The sequence below is a fragment of the Cheilinus undulatus genome, linkage group 4 (genome assembly GCF_018320785.1).
Source record: "Cheilinus undulatus linkage group 4, ASM1832078v1, whole genome shotgun sequence".
Taxonomy (NCBI): Eukaryota; Metazoa; Chordata; class Actinopteri; order Labriformes; family Labridae; genus Cheilinus; species Cheilinus undulatus.
The window spans coordinates 51,120,512-51,145,611 of record NC_054868.1 but is presented as its reverse complement, the minus strand read 5'-3'; the positions used below and the strand labels follow the sequence as shown (position 1 = coordinate 51,145,611).

The 25,100-nt window shown below is 39.7% G+C and overlaps 1 protein-coding gene across 1 annotated transcript; it reads right to left on the bottom strand.

The window, feature by feature from the left end:
• Nucleotides 1-4,350: 4,350 nt before the first annotated feature.
• Nucleotides 4,351-23,904, bottom strand: LOC121507796 (probable polypeptide N-acetylgalactosaminyltransferase 8). Its single transcript, XM_041784136.1, has 11 exons — nucleotides 23,727-23,904; nucleotides 20,723-21,059; nucleotides 18,897-19,063; nucleotides 18,384-18,570; nucleotides 13,834-14,031; nucleotides 13,070-13,184; nucleotides 11,748-11,933; nucleotides 9,700-9,837; nucleotides 4,974-5,066; nucleotides 4,646-4,816; nucleotides 4,351-4,470 (listed from the first exon to the last, which is right to left on the bottom strand). The coding sequence occupies exons 1-11, from the start codon at nucleotides 23,902-23,904 to the stop codon at nucleotides 4,351-4,353; spliced, it is 1,890 nt and encodes a 629-aa protein (XP_041640070.1).
• Between the last annotated feature and the right edge of the window lie 1,196 nt (nucleotides 23,905-25,100).

Here is a 25,100-nt window from a genome sequence, read left to right as displayed (position 1 = left end):
GTTATGGCTTTTATAGCAAAATCTGATGCTACCTTACCACTGCGAAACACACACACCATATGTTCTGAAATCCAACGCGGAGAACAACCAGAAGGGCAACTAGAAGAAAGTTTGTGTCAGTTTTTTTTGTGATCTTCTTCTTCTCCTTTGGTGCATTGCTGTGGCAGCGTTACAGCGCCACTTACAGGCTTGGCATGCACTACAGCGTTTTCAGTCATTTTAGTGGTTCCGTGTTAACGCGGATGTTTCCTGAAACAATTCCGTCTTTGCGGAAAAGTTTTTCAAGACAGAATAGCTATAGCTATAATTTCGTCTCCATGTGGACGGGGCCTCAGCTTATAAGGGCTTGGAATTTAAGGTATTCATTGTGGTGCAAGCCAAACCAAAACCTGAAAAGAACCGTCTTTATCTCATTAATGTTATGCAACCCATTTGTTCCTTGATGAACATTTAAAACCACTTTTTGGTATTTTTGAAAGCTTTTAAAATCAAAGAATCTTGACCAGTTATCAAGGAAAGCTTTTCTCCATGCAGCTCTTTTGCAGATACCTAAATTGGCTTCAATCTGGATAAAATTTGAATTCCACTTCTTGGCAGTGTTGGTAGATATATTCAGTTCTAGGCAAATTAGATGATGCCAACTGCTTGTGGAAACAATGGTGTGGACAGAGTGAATTCAAAAATCAGTTTCCATTAATTATTCCCGTAGAAAAGTGGTGATAAATACAACTTTAAGCACACAAATTCACTCTACAAAGCATTTTTCAAGAGTAAAAACTACTAGAATAAATACTACCATATTAAATTAGAAGGCTGTTTTTATTAGCCTCCAAACTAAAAACAAATGTGTATTAATGTGAGGCTGGAACTGAGGAGTACCAGATGGTTTATCACTGATTGGATTCATTCTGGTACAAAAAGCCACCAGTTAAACACACACTGACTAAACTAATTATAGGAGTTGGCATCTCTTCTCCAGAACATGCTGGTGTCAAAATAAAAATTAGAATCTCTGTAAGTCATGAGCTTAGAGCAATTTAGTGCTCTTTATTTCCCATTAACTTATCACAAAGAGTGACAATAAACAAGGAGCAAATCAAGATGGTGATCTGTGTGGCCCAGTACACTTGTTTTCACTGTTATTTTGACATTACATGCATGATGTGAGGCATGAAAATCATGAGGGAAGAGGAGTTGACTCAATGTTTACAGCCACTCGTCCTGCTTTGTTATTAGGGATGTCAACGTGAACATGTTATTATCACGTTAACTCAAATAACGACACGTTTCTTTTTTATGTTGCACCTTCTACCCATCCTAGAGTTTGCGAGATCAGGAAGCGGTGCTGTTATGATGCAGTGCAAACAAGCAGAAATGGATAAAGGACAGAGACTCTTGAATGGCAGGTTCAGCTTTCAGATCATGCCAGATAAGAATGAAATTATTTGCTTCTACTGTCAGTATGAACTGAGTCACAAGGACTTGTGTTTAACTGAGTACCAGAGAGCTGTCAAATCAGCAAAAACATCTTTTATCTCCAATCTTGTGTCCAATAATACCCACAGACCCCAGGTCCTTTTTAATACTTTTAACAATCTTTTAAATCCTTGTAATTCTTCTTGTGTTGCTCCATCACCCACTTTATGCAACAGATTTCATTCATTTTTATTGATAAAATTTCATCAATTAGATTTTATCCCTCTCCTCCATCTTGGATCCAGCTGTGTCTCCCTGGTGCTCATCTGTCTTTGACCAGTTTGAGCCAGTGTCTCTGGCACGGCTATCCAAGGTGGTTCAAAAACTAAGACCCTCTACATGCCCTTCGGACACTATTGCTCCCAGGCTTTTAAAGGATGTTTTTAACTCAGTTGGGTCATGGATTTTAACACTTGTAAATACATCTCTTATGTTAGGCTGCTTTCCAGCTGCTTTTAAACATGCTGTTGTGCAGCCTCTTATCAAAAACATAATCTTGACCCCTGTGTGCTTTCAAACTTCCACGCCATTTCTAAACTTCCTTTTCTATCAAAGGTCTTAGAGAAAGTTTTAAATCAGTTGCATTTGGATCTTAATTTTAATGAGATTTTAGAAAAGTTTCGGTCTGGTTTTAAATCATGCCACAGCACGGAAACGGCCCTTTTAAGAGTTTTTAATCATCTTCTTTTAACTGTTGATGATGGAAACTCAGCTGTGCTAGTGCTTTTAGATTTGACTGCTGCATTTGACACGGTTGACCACCAGATTCTTTTATCACATATTGAATTATGTGCTGGTTTTTAAGGGACTGTCCTGAAATGGTTAAAATTTTACTTATCAGAAAGGACTTTCTCTGTCAACCTTGGTCAGTTCTCTTCTGCGCCAACCCCATTATGTCATGGGGTCCCGGAAGGCTCTGTTTTAGGTCCCCTCTTTTTTTGTACATGCTTCCTTTGGGGTCTGTTTTCAAGAAACACAATGTGTCATTCCATTTTTTTGCTGATGACTTGCAAATTTATCTTCCCATGACCCCTAAAGGAAATTATTTTACAGTCTTACAAAACTGTTTAAAAGATGTAAAATCATGGATGGAGTTAAACTTCTTACATTTAAATGAAAAGAAAACTGAAATAATAGTGTTTGGAAAATCTGAACTCCTGAATGGTGTTGACAGTGTTCTTGGTCCTTTAGCCTCCTTCTGTCGACCTTTTGTGCGTAACCTTGGTGTCATCTTTGACAGCTGCTTCAGATTTGACCATCAGATCAGTTTGGTGGTCAAGACCAGCTTCTTTCAGCTGAGACTGTTGGGGAAGGTCAAGCCCTACCTTCCTCCAAATGACTTTGAGAGGGTAATTCACATGTTCATCACCTCTCGCTTAGATTATTGTAACTCTTTGTATGTTCATCTGGACTAGTCATCTCTGCGTCGCTTGCAGCTAGTTCAAAATGCGGCTGCACGGCTTCTGACTGGCAAGAGACGCCGAGACCACATCTCACTGGTGCTGGCCTGTCTCCATTGGCTTCCTGTCAGTTTCAGGATTGAGTTTAAAATGTTGCTTCTTGTCTTTAAGGCATCGCATGGATTGGCACCATCATAGTTGTCTGAGTCGTTGCACCAACATACTCCAATCAGAGTGCTGAGGTCAACACACCAGATGCTTCTTGATGTTCCTAGGTGCAGTCTTAAAACCAGAGGTGACAGGGCGTTTGCTGTGGCTGCTCCTAGACTGTGGAACAGTTTACCTCTGATAATTAGAACTGCTGAGTCAATAGATCATTTTAAAACTTTGCTGAAAACTCACTTATTTGCACTGGCTTTTAATACAAGTTGAACTTGACATTTTGACATGTATTCTCTTTGATATTGATGTTGCTAGATCATTATGTGTTTTATGTGTTTTTTTGTGAGTCATTTATTGTGCTTTTACTGTTATGTCAAACCCTGTAAAGCACTTTGGTCAACTAAGGTTTTTTTAAATGTGCTATATAAATAAACTTTGACTTGACTCGACTTGACAAGGAGTCTTAAATACCCCGTACCACTTGTCGGCCAACCACATAACATGTTATATATATGTGTTATATGTGCACATAATATGTTATTATATAGTTCCCTCCAAAAGTATTGGAACAGTGAGGCCAGTTCCTTTTTTTTTTTTTTTGCTGTAGACTGAAAACATTTGGGTTTGACACAAAAAGAAGAAGATAATTATGAGACAACAGATCAACGTTTCAGCTCTAATTTCCAGGTGGTAACACCTGGATCTCATAAACAACTCAGAAGGTTTTAGGTTGTTCATTTCTGTGTTCATTTTTATTTGAATCTTATTTTCCTGCTTTCATTTCATGTTTAATCCACCACAGGCTTTACCAGCTTTCATAGGTCGTTCTGTAAGTAAAAACAAAAAATAATTCACTTTCTTAGCTTTTAGTTTTTATTTGTATTCTGCACCATGGGGGACGTGTATTTCAAAATTACTGTCCCAGCAATTGCAGCCATATTCACCCTTTAACATTTGTATGGAGACCTGTATCAGTGAGCACTATGTGACTTAATATTGATTTTTAGTACAGGCCTGTCATGCAGTCATGTCAAGAATATCTGCTAAAGCTGAAAATGAACATCAGGTTGAGGAAGAAAGGTCCCAAATAGGAAAAAAGTGTAAACTCTGTTTAGTAAACTCTATGAATATATGTATGTACATAAGAAACTGCTAACTCTCTCTCAGATTCATGCTGAATGAAGACAGTTGTGAAAGCAGTTATCAAAGTCAGGTGAGTATCTCATCAGTATTATACATACAAGAATTTATCGGCATTAAAAAATGGTATAAAAAAACACAAAGGTGCCTTCTTGCTCTCCATCAACATCCTTCAGAATGCTTTTATAATTTTTTTGATTTCCCATCTTTGTCCAGAGCATTCCTGTAAAAGTAGTATTCCCTTTTTAATCTCCAGACATCTCTTCGTCTGTTTGTTCTTTAGCTCTTTGCCCTGAAAAAGAGAATATCATATCATCTGCATACAACAGAATACATCATATCATCTGCATACAACAGAATACATCATATCATCTGCATACAACAGAATACATCATATCATCTGCATACAACAGAATACATCATATCATCTGCATACAACAAAAAACAAATCAATGATTACAATGTACCTGAGTGAAGTCCCAGTAAATCCCCATCCCTTTCTGTAGAGCCTCTTTACAGTTATAAAGCCCAGGCAGGGTTTCTGTCTTCCCAATGTCACACAAACAATGGTTGTCCTTGTACTTATGGTACTTGATACCACCGACATAGATCTCACCAGATTTGCGATAGTAAGTTTTCTGAAAGTTAAAAAAAAAAAAAAAGAAAAAGAAAAAAGAAAAAGGGAAGCAGGTTCATCATCTCTGTTCGTAGCATACACCCTTGCTAAGATTTTACTCCCCAGTTGTAGCTTTTAGGTTGCTCATTTGTCATACATTTATTTTCCGTTTTACTTACTTGAGGTCCATAATAGTGGCAACCATAGGCGATAGGAGTGTGACCTGGAACCGGGCCTTGGTCTATGCACATACTGGCATTAATATTCTTCATCTGTGAGTGATAGAGTTAGCTTGTCATTAGAGCACAATGTGGCATGAGAAAGCCAGAGGAATAATAAATCAGCCTGACCACATTCTCTCCTCTGACTTTTCTCTTATGCCCTCTGGGCGGCGCTATCATGCACCCCCAAGGAAAACCAACAGATACTCAAACTCATTTATCCCTTCAGCTACCAGGCGGCTAAATGCTGAGAGGTGAACAGAATCTGATTGGTGTGTTTTGCTCGTTAATGCATCCTTGACATTGTATTAATTGTACTTATTGTATTTTTTGCTGATCCTGTGGATCTGTTGGCACTGACATGTTGAATGTGGTTGCTTATTTGCTGCAGTGAATGTTTTGGATTTGTTTTTTTTTTGTTTTTTTTGTTCCCTGATTGTTTAGATCATTTCAATAAGGCAGGGTAAACTGTAAACTGAATTGCCCTTCGGGGATTAATAAAGTTGTCTGAATCTGAATCTGATCTTTTAGTCAAATTGTATTTGAAAAAAAAATCTGTTTATCACTCGCTGCAACCAGCATTTCGAATATTTAGAATCAGATTTTACAGATTTTTGAAGCTTTTTGTTTTATACCCAGATAGCCTCTGTGTATTTGTCACTGTTTTGCAATGCAAGAGCACATTATTAGAATAAGTAAAATGCTTCAGAAGTTATCAATAGTGCATGTTTTGATAGCACAATGTGACATGATCTTTCAGTCAAATTTTACCTTAAAAAATATGAGTTTATCACTTGCAGCAGCTGGCATTTTGAATATTTATTATTAGGTTTTTGAAATAATTTACTTAACTGTTTATCGTACTATTTATGTTTTGATTGTTTGTTTGCTTTTAATCCCATTCTTAACTCTGTGGCTGGAGGTTGTTTTCCTTTATGTCTCTATGGAAAATGCTGCAAATACCTGCACTCTGCTTAGCAGGTACCTGGCAGCTTTTAGGGATCTCCTTGTGTTGTCTCTTCTGTATTGGCTGTGGTTTTGGTGTCCTTTGCCCTCTGTCTGACTTGGTTTAGCATGGCTGTTTCAGGAATGTTTTTAGTACTCCTTCTACTGTAATGTAGTAATGTAGTTTCCCACTACTCTATCCTTTTTGTGTGCTCTGTACAATGACACTGTTCTGCTCTCATTTTTAGCATGGCTACTGTCAGTCCAGGGCTGAAGGCTTGTCTTACGGGAGACTGGCAGGGTACAATACTCGTCTTGTTGTATACAACTTGCTAAGCACTCCAGTATAAAGACTGACAGAAGCCCAACAGGTGTGCAGGGTGTGCTCGGCACAGCTAATATAAAATTAATTCTTAGGCATTTAGAATAGGTTAAAATTTGTAGAAATGTATATTTGTCATTTTGAAATCAATAGATTTGTTCGCACACACCTAGTTGTTGTTACATTTGTAACTTTTAAGTGTCTTTTAAACTTAAAGGGATATTTCAGGATTTTTGAAGGTGAGTCGTATGAGGTATCCAGCAGTAGAAGGGTATGTTAGGTGTGTAAATAAAGGATACGAGATGGCTTGTGACTCAGAGCCGGTGTATTCAGTAGCTGTGCATACAATGAACTCCCGGATGTCAACAAATGGGCAGGTTTGTGTTCATAACATGGCAGGCATAGTCCACTAGGGGAAGCTGTTGACAAATCTATCACAAGACACAGTGTAACAGTAACCTGACACGCCAGATGGATGTGTTTCACACATCCATCTGGGAAAGCTTCAACAGGAGACGTTTGAGAAAAGCCAGAGGCTTTGAAAAAACTCAGAGTGTGATTGGATGAACGTTCTGTCTGTCACATCTCTACGGGCCAATCAGTGCAACAAAACACGTGATGTAGCGGCTATCAAGCTGCACGTGCGCAGCTACTGAGGAATAATACAAAACATGGCGACTACAGACATGTAATTACTCAACTTTTGTCGGTTTTGAGAAGGAAACAACTCACTGCTGTTCTTTGTTCTTCTTTTAACGAATAAATGTCGTCATGTTCCGATATAAATGGTGCTTTAGCAGCATCCACGCTAATCTCTTCCTTCATAACTGCACCACGCCTCTGCTGCACCTGAAAGTACTGCCCCTCATCACTGATCGGTCCTGTCACTTTCTAACCAGGCCCAAACGGTTCAGATGGGAGCTTTGCAGGATGGAGTCACCAGTGGAAAAACAAGGAAATGGGCGTATCCATCTGCTTTGCAAGGTTAGTGTAACAGGGCACTAGCCTCAAGTTATTTCAGTGAGCAATGCTCCTTTAAGAAGGACTCAGCTCTGCAATGCAAGAGCATGTAAAAGGTTGTCAAAACCTGCATTGCAAAGTAGTGACAAAAACACAGAGACTCTCTGGGTAAAAAAAAAAAAAAAAAAACACCTCAGAAATTTTCAATAGTGCATATTTTGGAGCCAACACCAAAAACTCTACTTCTGTAGAGCCACTTCTATTTAAACAATGAGCTTGTTGCGCATTATTTTTTTTTTTAACCATGATAAGCCATTTCTAATAACATTCAAAGTTACCTTTAGCCGCCAGGATGAGCCCGATTAGCTTAACTCCTGAGCTCACACATATTACAGCACACACCTAGAGCTTAAAGACCCTGTAAAGTGAAATCCAAAATTTGTGTCGTAACACACTACATACGTTGGTATATGGTTGCTGTAAACATATGAAAACACTGAGACCTACATGTGACTGAATTCTGGATTTGGACTGTTAGAAAGTTTTTCACCTCTTTCCTGGCTTGGTTTCATGTGGGCGGGGCCAATATGTGGGCTGGTGACAGATAATAGTCAGTCAAATGCTGTTTTTTTTTTGGTTCATTGTGAGGTAAAGTGGTCTATGGATCATTTAAAGTATCTTAACAGAGATGTGAGCCAAAAAAAAGACTTTGGCTGTTTTCGAATTGGCCTACTGGATACTGCTGCCAAACACAGTATGCAGTATGTATTACGCACTGCATACTGCGTTCGACAGTAGTATGCAGTATGACTGCCAGTCGGACGTTACTGTGTAGTATATTTGGCCCAGTTTAGCTGGTTTCTGGTGTACAGAAGTACGTCATACCCTGGTCAATATTAAACGACACTACAGTGTTTTCAATCCATTTATGTACAGAAAAATCTGGGAAGTGTTTTTATTTGATTTTTCGGGATTTTTATAGCCGTTGTTTTTAGCTTAGCATGTATAGTGCAGTGAAAGGACACACTTGACAGCACCTTTCTGGCCGTTATGAGCCGTAACGGCAAAACAAAAACAACAGTGACCCTATTACAACTTATTGCACTATAGTACATGTTATAAAGGTAAAGATAAAAGGTAATGTCACTTTTTGGAACTGTCAGCCGCTCCAGTGAACGTTCCTCTGCACTCTGCTGGCGCTTTGCATTGTGGGTAACAGTAGGCGAAGCAGACTGGTTTGATGCATGCTGTAAAATTTTCCCGAATCAGTACGTCATCCGGGTATTTTTGGCATACTGCAACTTTCACAATAGTACATTACAATCAGTACGCACTGCTAGTAATAATAATAATAATACATTTTATTTGAGAGCACCTTTCCTAACACTCAAGGACACTTTACAAGAATAAAAAACACAATAAAATAACACAATAGTAAATAAAACCAACAAACAAAGGAGCACAAATTTAAAATGAATCAGAGGAATTTACAGAGAGTATGCAATTTGAAAAAGCAGTGAAAGTGGATGCCAAATTTGCGGAAAATATTACCACGTGGGAAGAGGTACAACAGGGTAGTCCAGAGTAGGATGGACTGCACACACACCCTGCTGACCCACATCGTTAAGCACGGCGGGTGGGCAGCGGGTAGGCGATGACGTGGAGCTGGGCGATGAGCTGAGCAGGTAGGCGAAAGTTAACCCACTATTTCAAAAACACGGAGCCATGACAGCACAGATGGGGAACACCAGGCGAAAAATTAGGGTTTAAAATCCCATTTGGAATAAATAAACAGTGAGTATCTGGCTGGAGAACTGTACAAATACACTGGGAAGTTGCCGGTGAGCAGCGGCAGCAGGATGCGCCGGCGTTCACTCCACCCGGAAGATGAAAAGTAGTATAGTAGGCAACTTCGAAAACAGCCTTTGTCTCTTCTTCTAAGGTCAACAAAAGGTACAGAGGTAGGCTAAAGTTGTGAGTGTTTCTCAGTTCAGATTGTGGCATTTTTTAATTTGAGAGGATCGTATTTCTCCTGAGTGGGCATGGCTTCAGCTCATTCAACGGACACGCCCACACCATCCCGGAGCAGATTTTACTGCCTCATTTTTCATGATTTTGAAGCTTGATTTTACAAACTTGGAGATGTTTTATTTAACTGAAATTTGAACCTAAATACAGATTCATTTTCACTTCACAGGGTCTTTAACAAGAACTGCTTGTATGTCCATGCCTTTAATGGACCATATTTTAATGGGAACCTGGATGAGGAGCATAACAACTCATCAGTCGTAAAAAAGAAGAAAACTTGCAGCTTTGCTTCTCATTTTGCAGCATGATATGCATCAGGTCACATAGTATCTAACATTATAGACTCTGTGATGTCACCTTTATGTATGTGTCCATCTTTTTGCCCAACAATGTCTATTACCAACATAAATGAAACTGAACTAAACTTACTCCACCATAAGCCACCAGGTTGTCCAAGGGATCCAACAAAGGATAAACATTTTCCAGGTACCATTTAAAAGGTTTACATTTCAGCCTTTCTCTGAGTTTTTTCCTCTCTGAGACGTCCCCGATGTCTATTCCGTGATTCTGCAGAAGAAAAAATACAAAACAGTTTGTTTGCAATAATTCCAAATTGGAAAAAAAAATTCATTACTGTTTTTTTTTTTTTTTTTAAAATTGAGACCAATTAAACGATACACACAAGACCCAAACACATACAAGTACTACAAGGACCATAAACATGTTTAACAAACAGAAAGCAAACACAGAAAACAAAAATAATCATGGTCATTATTCTTCTAAGCATGGCCTTAGTGTACTCCATTTTCTTTAATATTTACTTATTGCTCCTTGTCTGTTTGAAATAATGCCCTCTAACTGAAAATAGTGTTTCAGAAAGGACAGAAAAATTGGGACTGTCAAACTTCTTTCACCTTTAACTCAAAAATGTCCTTACCCAATAGAATGATTGTAAGTAAAACACTTGAACAACCCCTTTTTAATTCACCACGTATTATTGCTTGAGGGTTTATTGTTAATAATAGGGAATGTATAAGGCTAGCCATTCTTTCAGAGACATTCAAAATATTGCTGCACATGGACAAAACCAAAAAGATGCATTGTGTCTTTAATTTCAATTTTAAACAGATGGTACAATTTTAACAGATTGTACCAAATAATTCACAAAAGGTTTCTACAAACATCTGTGAAAGAATGGGTCGCTCTCAGGAGCTCAGTGAATTCCAGCGTGGTACTGTGATAGGATGCCACCTGTGCAACAAGTCCAGCTGTGAAATTTCCTCACTCCTAAATATTACACAGACAACTGTCAGTGGTATTATAACAAAGTGGAAGCGATTGGGAACAACAGTAACTCAGCCATGAAGTGGCCACGTAAAATGATGGAGCTGGGTCAGCAGATGCTGAGGCGCACAGTGCGCAGAGGTCTCCAACTTTCTGCAGAGTCAATCGTTACAGACCTCCAAACTTCATGTGGCCTTCAGATTAGCTCAAGAACAGTGTGTAGAGAGCTTCATGGAATGGGTTTGCATGGCCGAGCAGATGCATCCAAGCCATACATCACCAAGTACATGTAAAGCGTCGGATGAGGTGGTGTAAAGCACGCCACCACTGGACTCTAGAGCAGTGGAGACGCGTTCTCTGGAGTGACCAATTGCGCTTCTCCATCTGGCAATCTGATGGACCAGTCTGGGTTTGGCAGTTGCCAGGAGAATGGTACTTTTCTGACTGCATTGTGCCAAGTGTAAAGTTTGGTGGAGGAGGGGATTATAGTGTGGGCTTGTTTTTCAGCAGCTGGGCTTGGCCCCTTAGTTCTAGTGAAAGGAACTCTGAATGCTTCGGCATACCAAGAGATTTTGGACAATTCTATGCTCCCAACTTTGTGGGAACAGTTTGGGGATGGCCCCTTCCTGTTCCAACATGACTGTGCATCAGTGCACAAAGCAAGGTCCATAAAGACATGGATGAGAGAGTTTGGTGTGGATGAACTTGACTGGCCTGCACAGAGTCCTGACCTCAACCCGATAGAACACCTTTGGGATGAATTAGAGCGGAGACTGAGAGCCAGGCCTTCTCGTCCAACATCAGTGTGTGACCTCACAAATGCGCTTCAGGAAGAATGTTCAAAAATTCCCATAAACACACTCCTAAACTTTGGGGAAAGCCTTCCCAGAAGAGTTGAAGCGGTTATAGCTGCAAAGGGTGGACCGACGTCATAAGAATGGGATGTCACTTAAGTTTATATGCACGTTAAGGCAGGTGAGCAAACACCTTTGGCAATATAGTGAATTTGCCTTTTTTCTTTGTTTATCTTAAAATCAGAACTTATCTGGACTTGTAAGATGAATTTGGCTTTTATTAAGTGTAATCAAATATTTAAAGTGTAAATTTTACAACTTTACTTGCTTGGATTTGAGCCTTTCTAGTGTAGGAGTATGCTTTCTCCCATTTAGAGTTGATTCTTAAATATTAAGTACCTCAAACGGGATGTTCCAGGCTAAGTTTACGTTGTGCTTGTACTCATCCATCCAAACTTCTGCCACTCTCAGGGCGTTTCTCTTCATGACCATGCTGAGGTCAGGCATGTAAGGCTTGTGGTACCTCTCGATGTGGGCGATTTTAGAGCATGGCACTACTTCTACACTCCCTCCACATGTCCATACCTACATAAAGAGAAACAAAGGTCTCAAAAGTATTCACATTCATTACTCAGGCAGAAGTATAGATACTAGTGTTTAAAAAGACTTCTGTAGAAGTTGCAGTATCATTTCAAGCTTTTTACTCAAGTAAAAGTACTGGTTTTAAAACTACTTTAAGTACAAAAGTAAAAGTAATGTAAGGGGGAAAAAATGCCATTAAGGACAAAAGCTTGGGAAGCACCACAGGGGCCAATAGTTCACTACCCCACCTCCCAAAAAACATTTTTCTAAAGGCCATAATGACTATAATGTTATATTAAAATGTTAATGTTGGAAAAATTTGGGATGCAGCTGTTTCAGCTGCATTTATGCCCATTGAAAATGAACGCATTTTAGTACAATGCAAATACATTCAAGAACCATATATGTGTACTACCAACCTCCTCACTGGTGATTGGTTGGGACATTTCACTCAAGTTCTCTTGAGTCTCAATGAACATATTCATACTAGGCTACATACGTCTGCTACTTCCTTGCTGGAGTGTGATGTGATTTGTGTCATGTGCGCAGGTGTGATGGATTGCGTACAAACCAATAGGGTGTCGGAATGGTATTGTGTTTATACTTCTCATCCAACCACAATCAAATTCAGTCTAACCAGATGGCGCGATTTATCTGGATAGGTTTTTGGGTTTTTTAATTTGTGTTTTTTTGAATGATGACAATCCAGAATGAAAACAAGCTGAAATTAAATAGGAGTAATGAGGCTATTTGTAAAATGTAAGGAGTCGAAAGTACAGATAATTGATTGAAAATGTAAGGAGTAGAAGTAAAAAGTAGGCTGAAAAATAATTATTCCAGTAAAGTACAGATACCCACAATTTCTACTTAAGTAAGGTAACGAAGTATTTGTACTTAGTTACTTGACAGCTCTGAAGAAAAACAACAAAACAATAATGTTAGTAAGGGAGGTAGAGCCCTCAGTTATCAGGCTCCTTTGGAATCAGGATCCAGGGGGCAGATGTTTTCATCAGTACAGTGTAAGGAAAATCCTCTCTTTCTGCCATACTTCTTCCTACAGCAATCTTATTTATATTTCCAAGCTGGCCTGTGGTTTTGCCATCAGCTATAAGGTTTCAAAAACAGAGAAGTCAACTCACGCGAACTCCTAGCTCGACATTTTCCCCTCCGTAAACATTCATCCCTTCATCAAGACCTCCAATTTCTTCAAGGAACTTCCTGTCAGCAACAAAGATGCCCATGACAGATGGACTCCTGAAGCCACAGAGGAGTAATGTTACTATAGAGCTGTAAACATATTGTAGATGGCTCAACAGACCAAGGCTGGACAATATCCTAAGTTTACCCCTATAAAGCCTGAAAACATAAATTATAGCCAGAAAATTCTAATTTTTTGAACTGAAATGTTTATTTCACTTTCTACTGAAATCCCCCCAAAAAATCCAAATTTCTATAAAATTGAACATATATATTTTTTGTATCTCATTTGATACATTAGGTGTTTTTTGGTAACTGATAATCCACTTGAGGGTGTTTTTATCATTTATCAGATTGTATTCAGAAGCTTTTTTAGTAATTTATTGACAATATTGATTAGATAGAGGTATTAACAGTATGTATCAAATATGATACAACAGGCATTAAGGGGTTAAGACAGTACTGTACTTTATGTTGATTAAAATCTTCAAGAACTTGATGCCTGGTCTGATATTGAGAGGCATTGATCGAAAACTGGTAATGATCGATTGTTGAGTTTCATTAAACAGTGTAGACATTATTAAATAAATAAATAACTTCAGTTTCTGTGAGCATCATGCCCGTCAATGATGCTTTTTGCACTATTAGTTCATTTGGTTTCACTTTTGTTATAAAAACAAAGAAGGCAGAGAAGATGTCCACTCACTTTCCAGGTAATGAGTTGTCATTGAGCATATAATAGTCAGCAGAAAAGGACTCATACATGCACCATAGAGCCCAGTCAAAGGCGTGTGCATAAGCATCGTAGGGAACCACCTGGAGGTCATCGAAGTTGACTCTGTCGAACACCGGAGACAACACCACCGTCCGGTCGGCCTTTATCTGAGTCAGCAGAGGTTCAGCCCTTGATGAAGGACAGAGAGAAGAGAGGCTTCGTCATTAAACTCTGCATATTTTCTTGATTCAAGACTGCCATGTTTGTAATAATAAGCTGGTTCTACAGAAGTCTGAGGATATCCACAGCTACTCTACAGAGGCTGGATATTGCTGTAAACCATTGTCATTGCTTCTTCACTTCACCCTTGGAACCTCAAGCCAGTGTTTATTTTGGGTCCTCCTGTATTTTTTCTGCCAAAATGCATGTACAGTGCCATAAAAAAGTATTTTCCCCCTTTCTTATTCCTGATGTTTTTGCATATTTATCACACTTAAATGTTTCGGATCATCAAACCAATTTTTATATTTCACAAAGACAACCACAGTAAATAGAAAATGCAGTGTTTGAATGATTATTTAATTTTTTTTTTAAGGGGGAAAAAAATCCAAACCAATCTGGCCCTATGTGTAAAGGTAATTACCCCCTGAACCTAATAACTGGTTGTGCCACCCTTGGTAGCAATAACTGAAACCAGGCGTTTGCGATAACACGTGATAAGTCTTTGGCATTGCTATGGAGGAATTTTGGCCCACTCTTTTTTGCAGAATTTTTATAACTCAGCCATATTGGAGGGTTTTTCCAGCATGTACTGCCCGTTTAAGGTCACACCATAGCATCTCAATTGGATTTAAGTCCCGACTTTGACTTGGCCACTCAAAATCCTTAATTATGTCTTTTTTGAGCCATTCAGAGGTGGATTTGCTGGTATGTTTTGGGTCATTGTCCTGCTGCATAACCCAAGAGCGCTTGAGCTTAAGGTCACAAATGGATGGCCGGACGTTGGCCTTCAGGATTTTCTGGCAGACGGCAGAATTCATTGGTCTATCAATCACAGCAAGTGGTCCAGGTCCTGAAGCGGCAAAGTAGCCCCAGACCATCACACTGCCGCCACCATGTTTGACTGTCGGCATGATGTTCTTTTTGATCAAATGCTGCTATTTTTACTCCAGATGTAACCAGCCATACACCTTCCAAAAAGTTCAACTTTTGTCTCTTCAGTCCACAGAATATTTCTCCAAAAGTCTTGGGGATCTTTAGGATGTTTCTTGGCAAATGTGAGACGAGCCTTTGTGTTATTTTTGTCAGCAGTGGTTTTGGCCTTGGAACTCTCCCTTGATGCCATTTTTGCCCAGTGTCTTTGTTATAGTTGAGTCATGAACTCTGACCTTAACTGAGGCCAGTGAGGCCTGAAGTTCTTCGGATGTAGTTCTGGGTTCTTTTGTGACTTCCTGGATGAGTCGTCGTTGCACTCTTGGAGTCATTTTGGTTGGCCGACCACTCCTGGGAAGGTTCACCACTCTTCCCAGTTTTCTCCATTGGGGATAATGGCTCTGACCGTGGTTCATTGGAGTCCCAAAGCGTTTCTTTCTGAGATCTTGTAGCCTACTTTACTTTGTCTGACAGCTTCTATTTAAGTGTCTTGATTCAACAAATCTGGCGGTAATCAGGCCTGGGTGTGACCAGATAAACTGAACTTAGCATTCCAAAAACTGTGGTTAATAACAATTAACTCATGATATAACAAGGGGGGCAATTACTTTTTCACATAGGGTCAGATAGGTTTGGATTTTTTTCCCGCATTAAAAAATTAAATAATTATTCAAATACTGCATTTTATAACTACTTGGTTTGTCTTTACGCTCAATAAGCTCAACTTCCTGTCAGCTTGCTAGTTAGCATTCTGATTGACAGACACGTAGCTTCTGCCTGTCAAGCTATCTGTCAATCAAATGAGACGCACCAATCAGTTGGTAGTGAGGTTTTTTTCTAAATACAATCTAAACCATTGTGGTACAAAAAAATCACCCCCTGTACAGTGAGAGCACATGAAGACATTAGCTAAAGAGACACGTTTGGTTTTATGGACCAGGCTTTAAACCAGTTTATTATCAGGGTAAACACCGGCTTTTTAACAGTTCTTCAGACGTGACTTCTGGTGTTCCTGCAGCCAGCCTCAAGTGGACACTCGCTGTAATGCAATTTTTTGCACTTCCACATTGGCTTCATTTTTCAGGACCGGAGGTTGCAACTTGGTAGTTACGTTCAACACCCAAAGGGCTTTCGCAGTAAAATATGACAGGTCCTTAATGTACAATAACAAGAAAATATGACCTCAAACAGGTTGTTTATTATGTGCAACAGCTGTCTTAGGAAGAAATAAGGAATCATTCTCTTGCCATGTGCATGTACTGCCAGTCGTGCTGTGAAAGTCAAACTACTGGTTGTTTTCATGGTGTTTGCAGAGAGCTTAGACCTGCTTTTTGTGGCTTTTAGTGTTAATCTTTTACTCAGTACTCAATGCTTTTTAAAATGTTCATTTTACATTACATTAATTACATTACTTCACTTGAAGTATACTTAAGTAAAAGTAGAAGTAGTGATTTTAAAAACTACACCAAAAAAGTGTAAAGTACACAACAAACCTAAATTACAGCTATTTGAGTAAATGTAATTAGTTACTTTCCACCCCTGGTCGCTGAAGACTCTTCGTCAACTTTCACTCCTAAGTCTACACTCCTGTATGGCTGGTGATTGCATGACAGACTTTATAAAACTCTGCAGCGGTTATCTTGACATCTTGGGCAATGTTGCTTCTTGAAAGAAGACTTCAGGGCAGAGGTGCCCGAGGCTCCTTTGTTGCCCTTGTGTTTGTCTGTGCTTTCATGCCTATCAATGGCCCGCCTTTCTTTGGTACTGACTTCCACATCACATTGACAATGTGAATGTACGTCATCTTTGCTGCTTCAGTATGAGTGAGTGTTCATTTGACCATTCCGGATTCAATGAGGTCTGTCTTTTTGGCATGCTAATGTTCTGTTAACGTGACGACATGATGTTAGCATGCTGAAAGACAGACCTTATTCATGATGTATGTAGCTAGCACATGGGGGCTTGTTTACTTTTTCAACCAATGATATATCAGATAATCATTTGAATCTGCTTTCAGCCAGTCATACACCGCTTTTCACATTATTAAGCAAATGACATTTTTCTCTTATTTTCCAAAATATTTATGCAAATGACGGTCAGAATATTTTTCAAGTCATCAGCCATTAGAGCATAATTCAAATGTTTTTGAAAAAACTTCATAATGATAACCATTTCTTTTTAAATAAAAACCTTTTAAAAATAAAAACTTCAAAATGCACAAATTTTATGGATGAATTTCACATAATGAGGGAAAAAAATAATTGAAAGTGGACTTCTTGGCTAAGGCTGTCAATGATCCTAGAATGCTTTGCAATAGGATGCAAACAACAGTGCTACAGTGCTAAACCCTGCTTGGCCGTGAAACCCTTATCTACATATTTTTGAAAACAGAGGTTTTTCTCTACGTTTTGACGTTTTGCACAAATACAGGTCACTGAAAATGCACCTTTTTGAACACTCATTCCAGTCCGAAGATTTTAGAAATCCCATTTGCATCATTTGTGGGTGGTGAAAGCATAGTCAAGGATGTGCAATATTATTGCAACTTTCCATCAAAAGGCAGGTGCTAAACCTGTGCTAACTGAACTTCTGACATGCCTATGTACACGCAGTAACTCTCCTACCTTATTGATGAGCAGAGATGCCTGAATTAACAAGAGAGGTCATTGCTGCTTCAGAAATTACCTCTACACTCTAAAGACAAAAAACAGAATGCCAAAGTCAGGGTTTTTGGACTTGGTCCGGGTTGAAGCGGTAACTTTGAAAATAAAACTGTCATTATAGAGCATGGTCAAGTAAAGTCTGTAATGCATAAACAACAATGACCAAAAATAATCTTTACCTGGCCGTCACACATTAGTAATCTAACCCTAGTTATCAGTTTTTGGAGGTCAGTGCCATCCGTAATCAGTTAAGTGCCCAGTGTTCAGGGGCCTCATATCAGAGTCTGCATAGGGCCTCAGTTTGGCCAGGACCAGCCCTGACCTAGTCTCTTCCTTAGTTCTGCCATTGCCGGCTCTGACCTGCATCACTACTGCACTCTAGCTTTTAACCCAACACCACCCCAACATCCATCTGTGGGCTCTAATGGATGCTGTCACATCACTCCTCAAATACTGCATATAAGATAAATCTGCAAGGAGTGATGAGGCCAGGGCCTAGAAAACACAAATATGCTGCTGCGATAAACATTTACACAATTACAAAGATGAGCCATAATATTTTTGCATTCACATGACCAAATGTATGGCTACACCAAAAAGCTCACTATGTATGATCCTTCATAAAACGACCAGCAGAATTGTTTCAAACACCTGGAATATGACACTTAAATACACTTAAAACAGTCTTCACACAAACCATAGTAGCAGTATGTCTTGTAGTCTTACCACATCTCATGTACTTCAATGTGTGCGTCCAGGATAGCCACCACGTCAGCAGTAGCAGCCCTGCACCCAGAAGCCCTTGCAGCAGCAAGGCCTTTCTGCTCGTTGTGCCTCACTCTAGTGAACTTAATACTAGGATTCTGCTGCTCCAGTGACTTCACATATACATCAAGGTTTTCTTTTAGGTCCTCTGAATAAAAAACAGAAAGCAGGCAAAAAATTAAAGTAATCAGAAAAGCAGGTTTAGCAATGTTGTAATTAGTATAGGAGTCAAAGAGGTTCCAATTTTATACTACAGAGATTTCAACACAAAGGCCCAATGCTGATTGAATTTAATCCTATTTTTGCAGTTATAGTTGGTGTACATGGTTAGACATTTGAAGATTTGCAGCTTTTGTGGTTTCAGTTTTTGAGCCTGTGCTGCTTCTGAGTGATAGGGATATCCTTTAAATGCGACATAAGCTTCTGTTTATCAAGGTTGAGTTTGCACCATCTGATCTTCTGTAACCAACAAACCATTAACGCTATGGTCATCCACCATTATAATCTCCTTCAGCAGGTTCTTAGGGGTGCGGTTGATGATGCTCCGTAGGGCTCTCTTTAGAATAGACAGAGCCTCGTCCAGGTAGATCAGCACCACTCCCAGAGTCGGCAGATCCTTTGGATAGCTCTTCTTTGCACATCTGATCAGAAACAAAAGATTTTAGAACAGTGTTAGCATTAAACTATTCCTTAAAAGACAAATCATATGTTTCAGCAGAAAGGTAAAGGATATATCTGATTAACGATTAACTAGGTAAGGAAGATTTTTTTTCACATTAGGTATTGTTGTTGTGTACTGAGCCTGAGTAGGACTACCTTTGCCCTGCTCTTCCCTGGCTCTGCCTTCACATCAGTAGCATTGTTTGATTTCAGAGAACCCTTTCCTCCACCTGAAATGCCAGACTGTTACCCTTATCTATTGCATCAATTATTTTTCACATCCAACTGGGCAACACCCCATAGACACTGTATGGAAAGTGATTAGATAATATTTTGTCACGTTCATTACAGACCAATCAAGAGGGGTCTGGCTGCAGACCATCTATCTCTGACGGCCACTCTCACTGATTGTTCACCTGGATCACCTGCTGTAATTTGGTGGCACAAGATATTTCCAGATTTAGATTTTTTTTTTTTTTAATGAAACTTTACTCAGAAACGAAGTCTGAAAGTAACCAGACTGCAAACATACACTCAGTAACATTTCATAAATAAAACAAGGAAAAAGGTCAGGGGTCTAATTAAGGATTTTTTAATGGATAGATCCATTTTAGAGGCAGTTAAGCAAACAGGGGCTCTCTTTAGCTTTGTTAGCTTCAGCTTAAACTAACATAGCTATACTAGCTACATAACTAACATGACTTCATAAGCCAATGAATGTAGCTAAGTTAACTTCAAGAAACGTGAGCTTTAGCAAACATAGATAAAGCTAATAAGCTATGTAGATAATGTCTCTACGTAGCTTGCATAGCTGCATTGTGAGTTTCGCTTTAGCTACGTTGGGTACCACTATCTACAGCTAAGAAGGGTTTAGTAATGTAGCTTTAAAATATGTTCCCAAAGTTAACTAGCTATGTAGATTTGTGACTTTAGCTTTAGCTCCATCAGCTACATCAGCTTGGTTAGCCACATACTGCTGTTATCTATGGCTAAGTTAGCTTAGGCAATGTGAGCTTTAGCAAACATAGTGAACACTAACTTACCCACATAGATAATGCAGATATATAGCTAACTTAATTGCTTAGCAAGATTAGCTATAGTGTGTTAGCTACATGTCATTTATAGCTAAGTTAGCTTTAATGATTTGAGCTCTAGCAAACATTACTAACTTAGAGAATGTAGCAGCATAGCTTACATTATTGCTTTGTGAGCTTAGCTGTAGATACATTATCTACATTAGCTAAGTAAGCAACTTATTCACTTTGCTTATAGCAGCATTGTGAGTTTAGCTTTAGCTATATTAACTAACTAGCTATTTAGATAACATATCTACTTAGCTTGCATAGCTGCATTGTGAGTTTAGCATTAGCAACAACAGCAGTGACGTAGTGCCATTATCTATAGCTAAGTAGGCATTAGCAATGAGAGCTTTAGCAAAGCTAAAGCTAAGTTACCTGCATAGATAATGTAAATACGTAGCTAACGTAATTGCTTACTCAGCTTAGCTTTAGCTGTGTTAGCTACACATTATTTATAGCTAAGTTAGCTTTAATGACGTGTGTGTTGTCTTAAATGTAAACTACCCTGGCACACATGAGTATTCAAAGTGTTATAATAGCATAAAGTCATAAAAGCTTTACCTTGGAACCCTGGTATCTGGCAGAGCACGATCCAATGGAAGACGGTTGCTGAGGAATACATTATATCCATACTTCTGAAACAATTCCTGTGCCTCTGTTTGTTCATCCTCGGTTAGATTCTTCCCCCACGTTCTAAACAGGGCTGAGTCAGGGAACAGTTTTTTGGGCTTCATGTCTTTTTTGGCCTGGATCTTTGTTTCAGTTTTCTCTTTCTGCTCAAGCTGATTTTTGACAGGTTGGTGATTACCCTCCGCAGACTTTCTCCGTGCATCCTTTTGCTCCTCAAGTAACTCCTGCATGGCATCCTGCTTTTTTTCAAAAGCAGTGAGAGCTTTAACTGGAAAGAAAAAAGAGGAATCAAAGATGGCAGACAGATCAAAATGAGCCAGAGGCAGGATCATTTTCTGAAGGATATACTCAACTAAAATCCAATAACAAATTCCAAGCAATATCCTAAGAATGCAAGGCCTTGATGCACCAACATCTTCCAGAGAGAAATTAAGAAGATTCATAAAGCTGTTCCAAGTAGATCACCCATGTTCTTCAATTGATTTCCGTGTAGGACTGCAGGGCTGTGCAATACAGTCTGGCTGCAGACTGTACATCACTGACACCCTTTCTTTCATCTGAGAAACCGCCACTTCCAGGACGAAAGTAACATAATTAGCTGGTGCAACATATCAAGTTTTTTTTCTAAATTCAGCGTTATTCATAGACAAAATCTGGCAGTCGCAGTCATGAAATAACCATATTGCAAACATTATCCTCTGATGAGCGACGTCTGTAATGTACTCAAATTTACAGACATTTCTGAAGAAAAACCTAAGGGTGCTGCATGGCTGCAGCAATGAAAAAGCACAGTGAATTTTACTTCTAAAGTTCATACAAAAAAATTGTCTTGTGTTGTGTTCTGCAGGTGACGTTTCCAGCATGTCTGAAACTTTTAGCCAGAGTTGCCCACAATATCTATATACACTACATTGCCAAAAGTATTCACTCACCCATCCAAATAATTGAAATCAGGTGTTCCAATCACTTCCATTGTCACAGGTGTATAAAATCAAGCACCTAAGCACGCTGCCACTGGACTCTAGAGCAGTGGAGACGCTTTCTCTGGAGTGACCAATTGCGCTTCTCCATCTGGCAATCTGATGGACCAGTCTGGGTTTGGTGGTTGCTAGGACAATGGTACTTGTCTGACTTCATTGTGCCAAGTGTAAAGTTTGGTGGAGGGGGTGATTATGGTGTGGGCTTGTTTTTCAGGAGCTGGGCCTGGCCCCTTAGTTCTAGTGAAAGGAACTTGGACTGCTTCAGTATACGAAGAGATTTTGGACAATTCCATGCTCTCAACTTTGTGGAAACAGTTTGGGGATGGCCCCTTCCTGTTCCAACAAGACTGTGCACCAGTGCACAAAGCAAGGACCATAAAGACATGGATGAGAGAGTTTGGTGTGGATACATTTGACTGGCCTGCACAGAGTCCTGACCTCAACGTGATAGAACACCTTTGGGATGAATTAGAGCAGAGACTAAGAGCCAGGCCTTCTCGTCCAACATCAGTGTGTGACCTCACAAATGCGCTTCTGGAAGAATGGTCAAAAATTCCCATAAACACACGCCTAAACCTTGTGGAAAACCAGAAGAGTTGAAGTTGTTATAGCTGCAAAGGGTGGACCAACGTCATATTAAAGCCTATGGATTAAGAATGGGATGTCACTTAAGTCCATATGCGAGTCAAGGCTGGTGAGCAAATACTTTTGATGTATTTGAAACACAAGAAAAGCAGGTGAAAAGTCCAGTTCATTATTGAATTTCCTTTCTCCTCTGCAGATAGACACCAAGAGTCCACACCACCAACATGTTAGTTTGTGTTTGTCTGTCTGTGAGAGGCAAGAGTATTTGCGTTGTTGTGTGGACAACATGAAGCCAAAAGTGTCTGTGCAAAGATGCACGACAGACGCACTGATAGATGCATTCATAGACTTAGCAAGCAGCAGTTTTTTGGGGAAAGATCCTCTCTTTATGTGTAAATCAGCCTCACTAACAGAAGCATCTAATTCAAACACACTGGTGGCACTAACAGCTGTGCACAGTTAGGGCGCACTCACACAAGGCCATCTGTACCGTGCCTGAGCCTAACGTCCGGTACGTTTGGCCAGTGTGAGTGCATTCGTTCTGTGCTTGGGTACAGCATGCTTCACGGCCCTGACACGGAAGGACAAGGTGGGCCTAAGCACGGCACGGGTGCAAATGAAGGAGCACAAGCGAGGGAATGTGACATAACATAAGGTAACAACAAAAGGGCCCAGCTATTTTTAATTTTAGTCTTAGTCTTTAAATGAAATGCATTTTACTTTTTGTCACATAGTAATTTCTGTAGCCATTTAGTAACAGTATCACCTAACAAACAGATATGTCTCGCTCTATCCTTTACTGCTGCTGCTGGTTTTTTCCCCCTCTCTCTCCAAACTATCAGGGTCAGACTCCATGTCTAACACGTACAGACGTATATCAAAATTTTCCATATTTTACACAGTTGGACCAGTTCATTCAAAGTTTACAAATACTAGCATAGCAAATTACCCACTTTGAAGGTGGCAGGCACAAAACATTGAGTCCTACCACGGGCCAGCCAATCAGAGGAAGGCGGGTCCGGGGGGGGGGGGGTTAAAGAGACAGCAGCGAAAACAAAGCGTTTCAGATGGAGGTTAAATAAGGGTTTTTCAGGATGCCAGTGTGAGAAACTTGAGGAGTTTTTTGAGCTGTAAACCATGTGAAGCTACTACGTGGGTATCAGAGAGATGTGTAGAGCCTTGAAAAAAGGCATAATACCCCCACTTTAAATTAGATATAGACAACAGCAGAAACTGGATGAAATGAATAGACACTTAAATCTCCCTCATAACTTTTGAACACAGTCTCTTCTAATCATTAATAGTAAGAAAAACCTTTTACAAAACAAAGAAAAGATTATCACTACATAAAAGAAGACAGCTAAACTCACGGATTTTGCTGATGTCTGCCTCCAGGTCAAAAAATCCTCTGGCGTTGTGCAGTGTGTCCACGTCTTTGACTGGCTCCTCTTGCTGTTCATGTTTGAGTCTAAAAAACAAACCGATGTAGAGGAGAAGCCCAATCCCCACCAGTGAGAACGCTGCTCGCTTAAACTTCCTAAGTCCCATTCAACCTATGAAAGAGAAAGAAAGCCTCTCTTTTTTTAGACTGCATACTTCATCAGACCGCTGCAGAGACAGACATGATGACACCCATTCTGAAACGGAGTTAATGGCCAGCTTAGGTGGGAGCTCCTCTCCCTCTGACCTGATGCTGCCCTTAACCCTTGGCAAGTAACGCTTTGTAAAAAAAAAATGTACATCCTGCTCCTCTGATCTGGTGACTACGGGTTCTGCTACGCCTCTTTTTGACTTTTTGTTACTGTAGTGAAAGGAAATACGGTCTGGATTTGTCTTGCGTCAACACGGGGTATTTTCTTCTGAAATTTAACTGGATGTTTTAGTTTGGTTTTGGCGACACTTCCTGTCCCGTTCGACCTGTTCCATACAGAATTTATTCGCAGGTCTTCGTCATCTGGCAGAACTAGAGGTCCAGCGTATCTGCTGCGGAGGGTTCTGGACTGCCAGACATCTGACGGAGTAGAGATGCAGTGCAGCATAGCTGGTAGAAGCACTCTCATTGACTTAAACTAAAACCTATCTGCTCTTTTACCGTGCTGGAGGGGAGACAAACCGAACGTGTATCTGGTGTATCTTAGGGGTCACTATAAACACAAGGCTGATGACATATTGCTCTGTACATGTTGCCTCTGTTTACCAGCACAGAGGATCAAGGAAAGAAAAGAGGAAGAAAATCAAGATGTGACTGATGTGTAGACTTTTTGTTGGTCTTTCCACCTGCAGTTTCTCTTTGTTCATGGGTCTTTCCACCTGCAGTTTCTCTTTGTTCATGGGTCTTTCCACCTGCAGTTTCTCTTTGTTCATGGGTCTTTTGTCCTTTAAAAACTACTTGTTTGTGGGTCTTGTTGCAGTTGGTTGCCGTTTTTCTAACCCTCGGATCCTACTATGTCTGTTTTGAGGACATTCACCATTTTTATCATCATTTTTTTTCAGTTGATGGTCACATGTGTATAGACTGAGGCATCAGTGGCTTCTGGCTAAAGTTATTATTTTCTTCATATTAAAAAAAACAAAAAAACAAAAATGTGTTGCCCATAGAGCTCCACTGACATGAAATAGCTCCATCCATCCTTGTTTGTCCGAAATCGTACAAAGAGATGACCATTAAAAACACGTTTTTGACTGTGTGTCTATGGCACCAAAACAACTTCTAGCAACTGTTTCTTTGCAGTCACTCGATCACC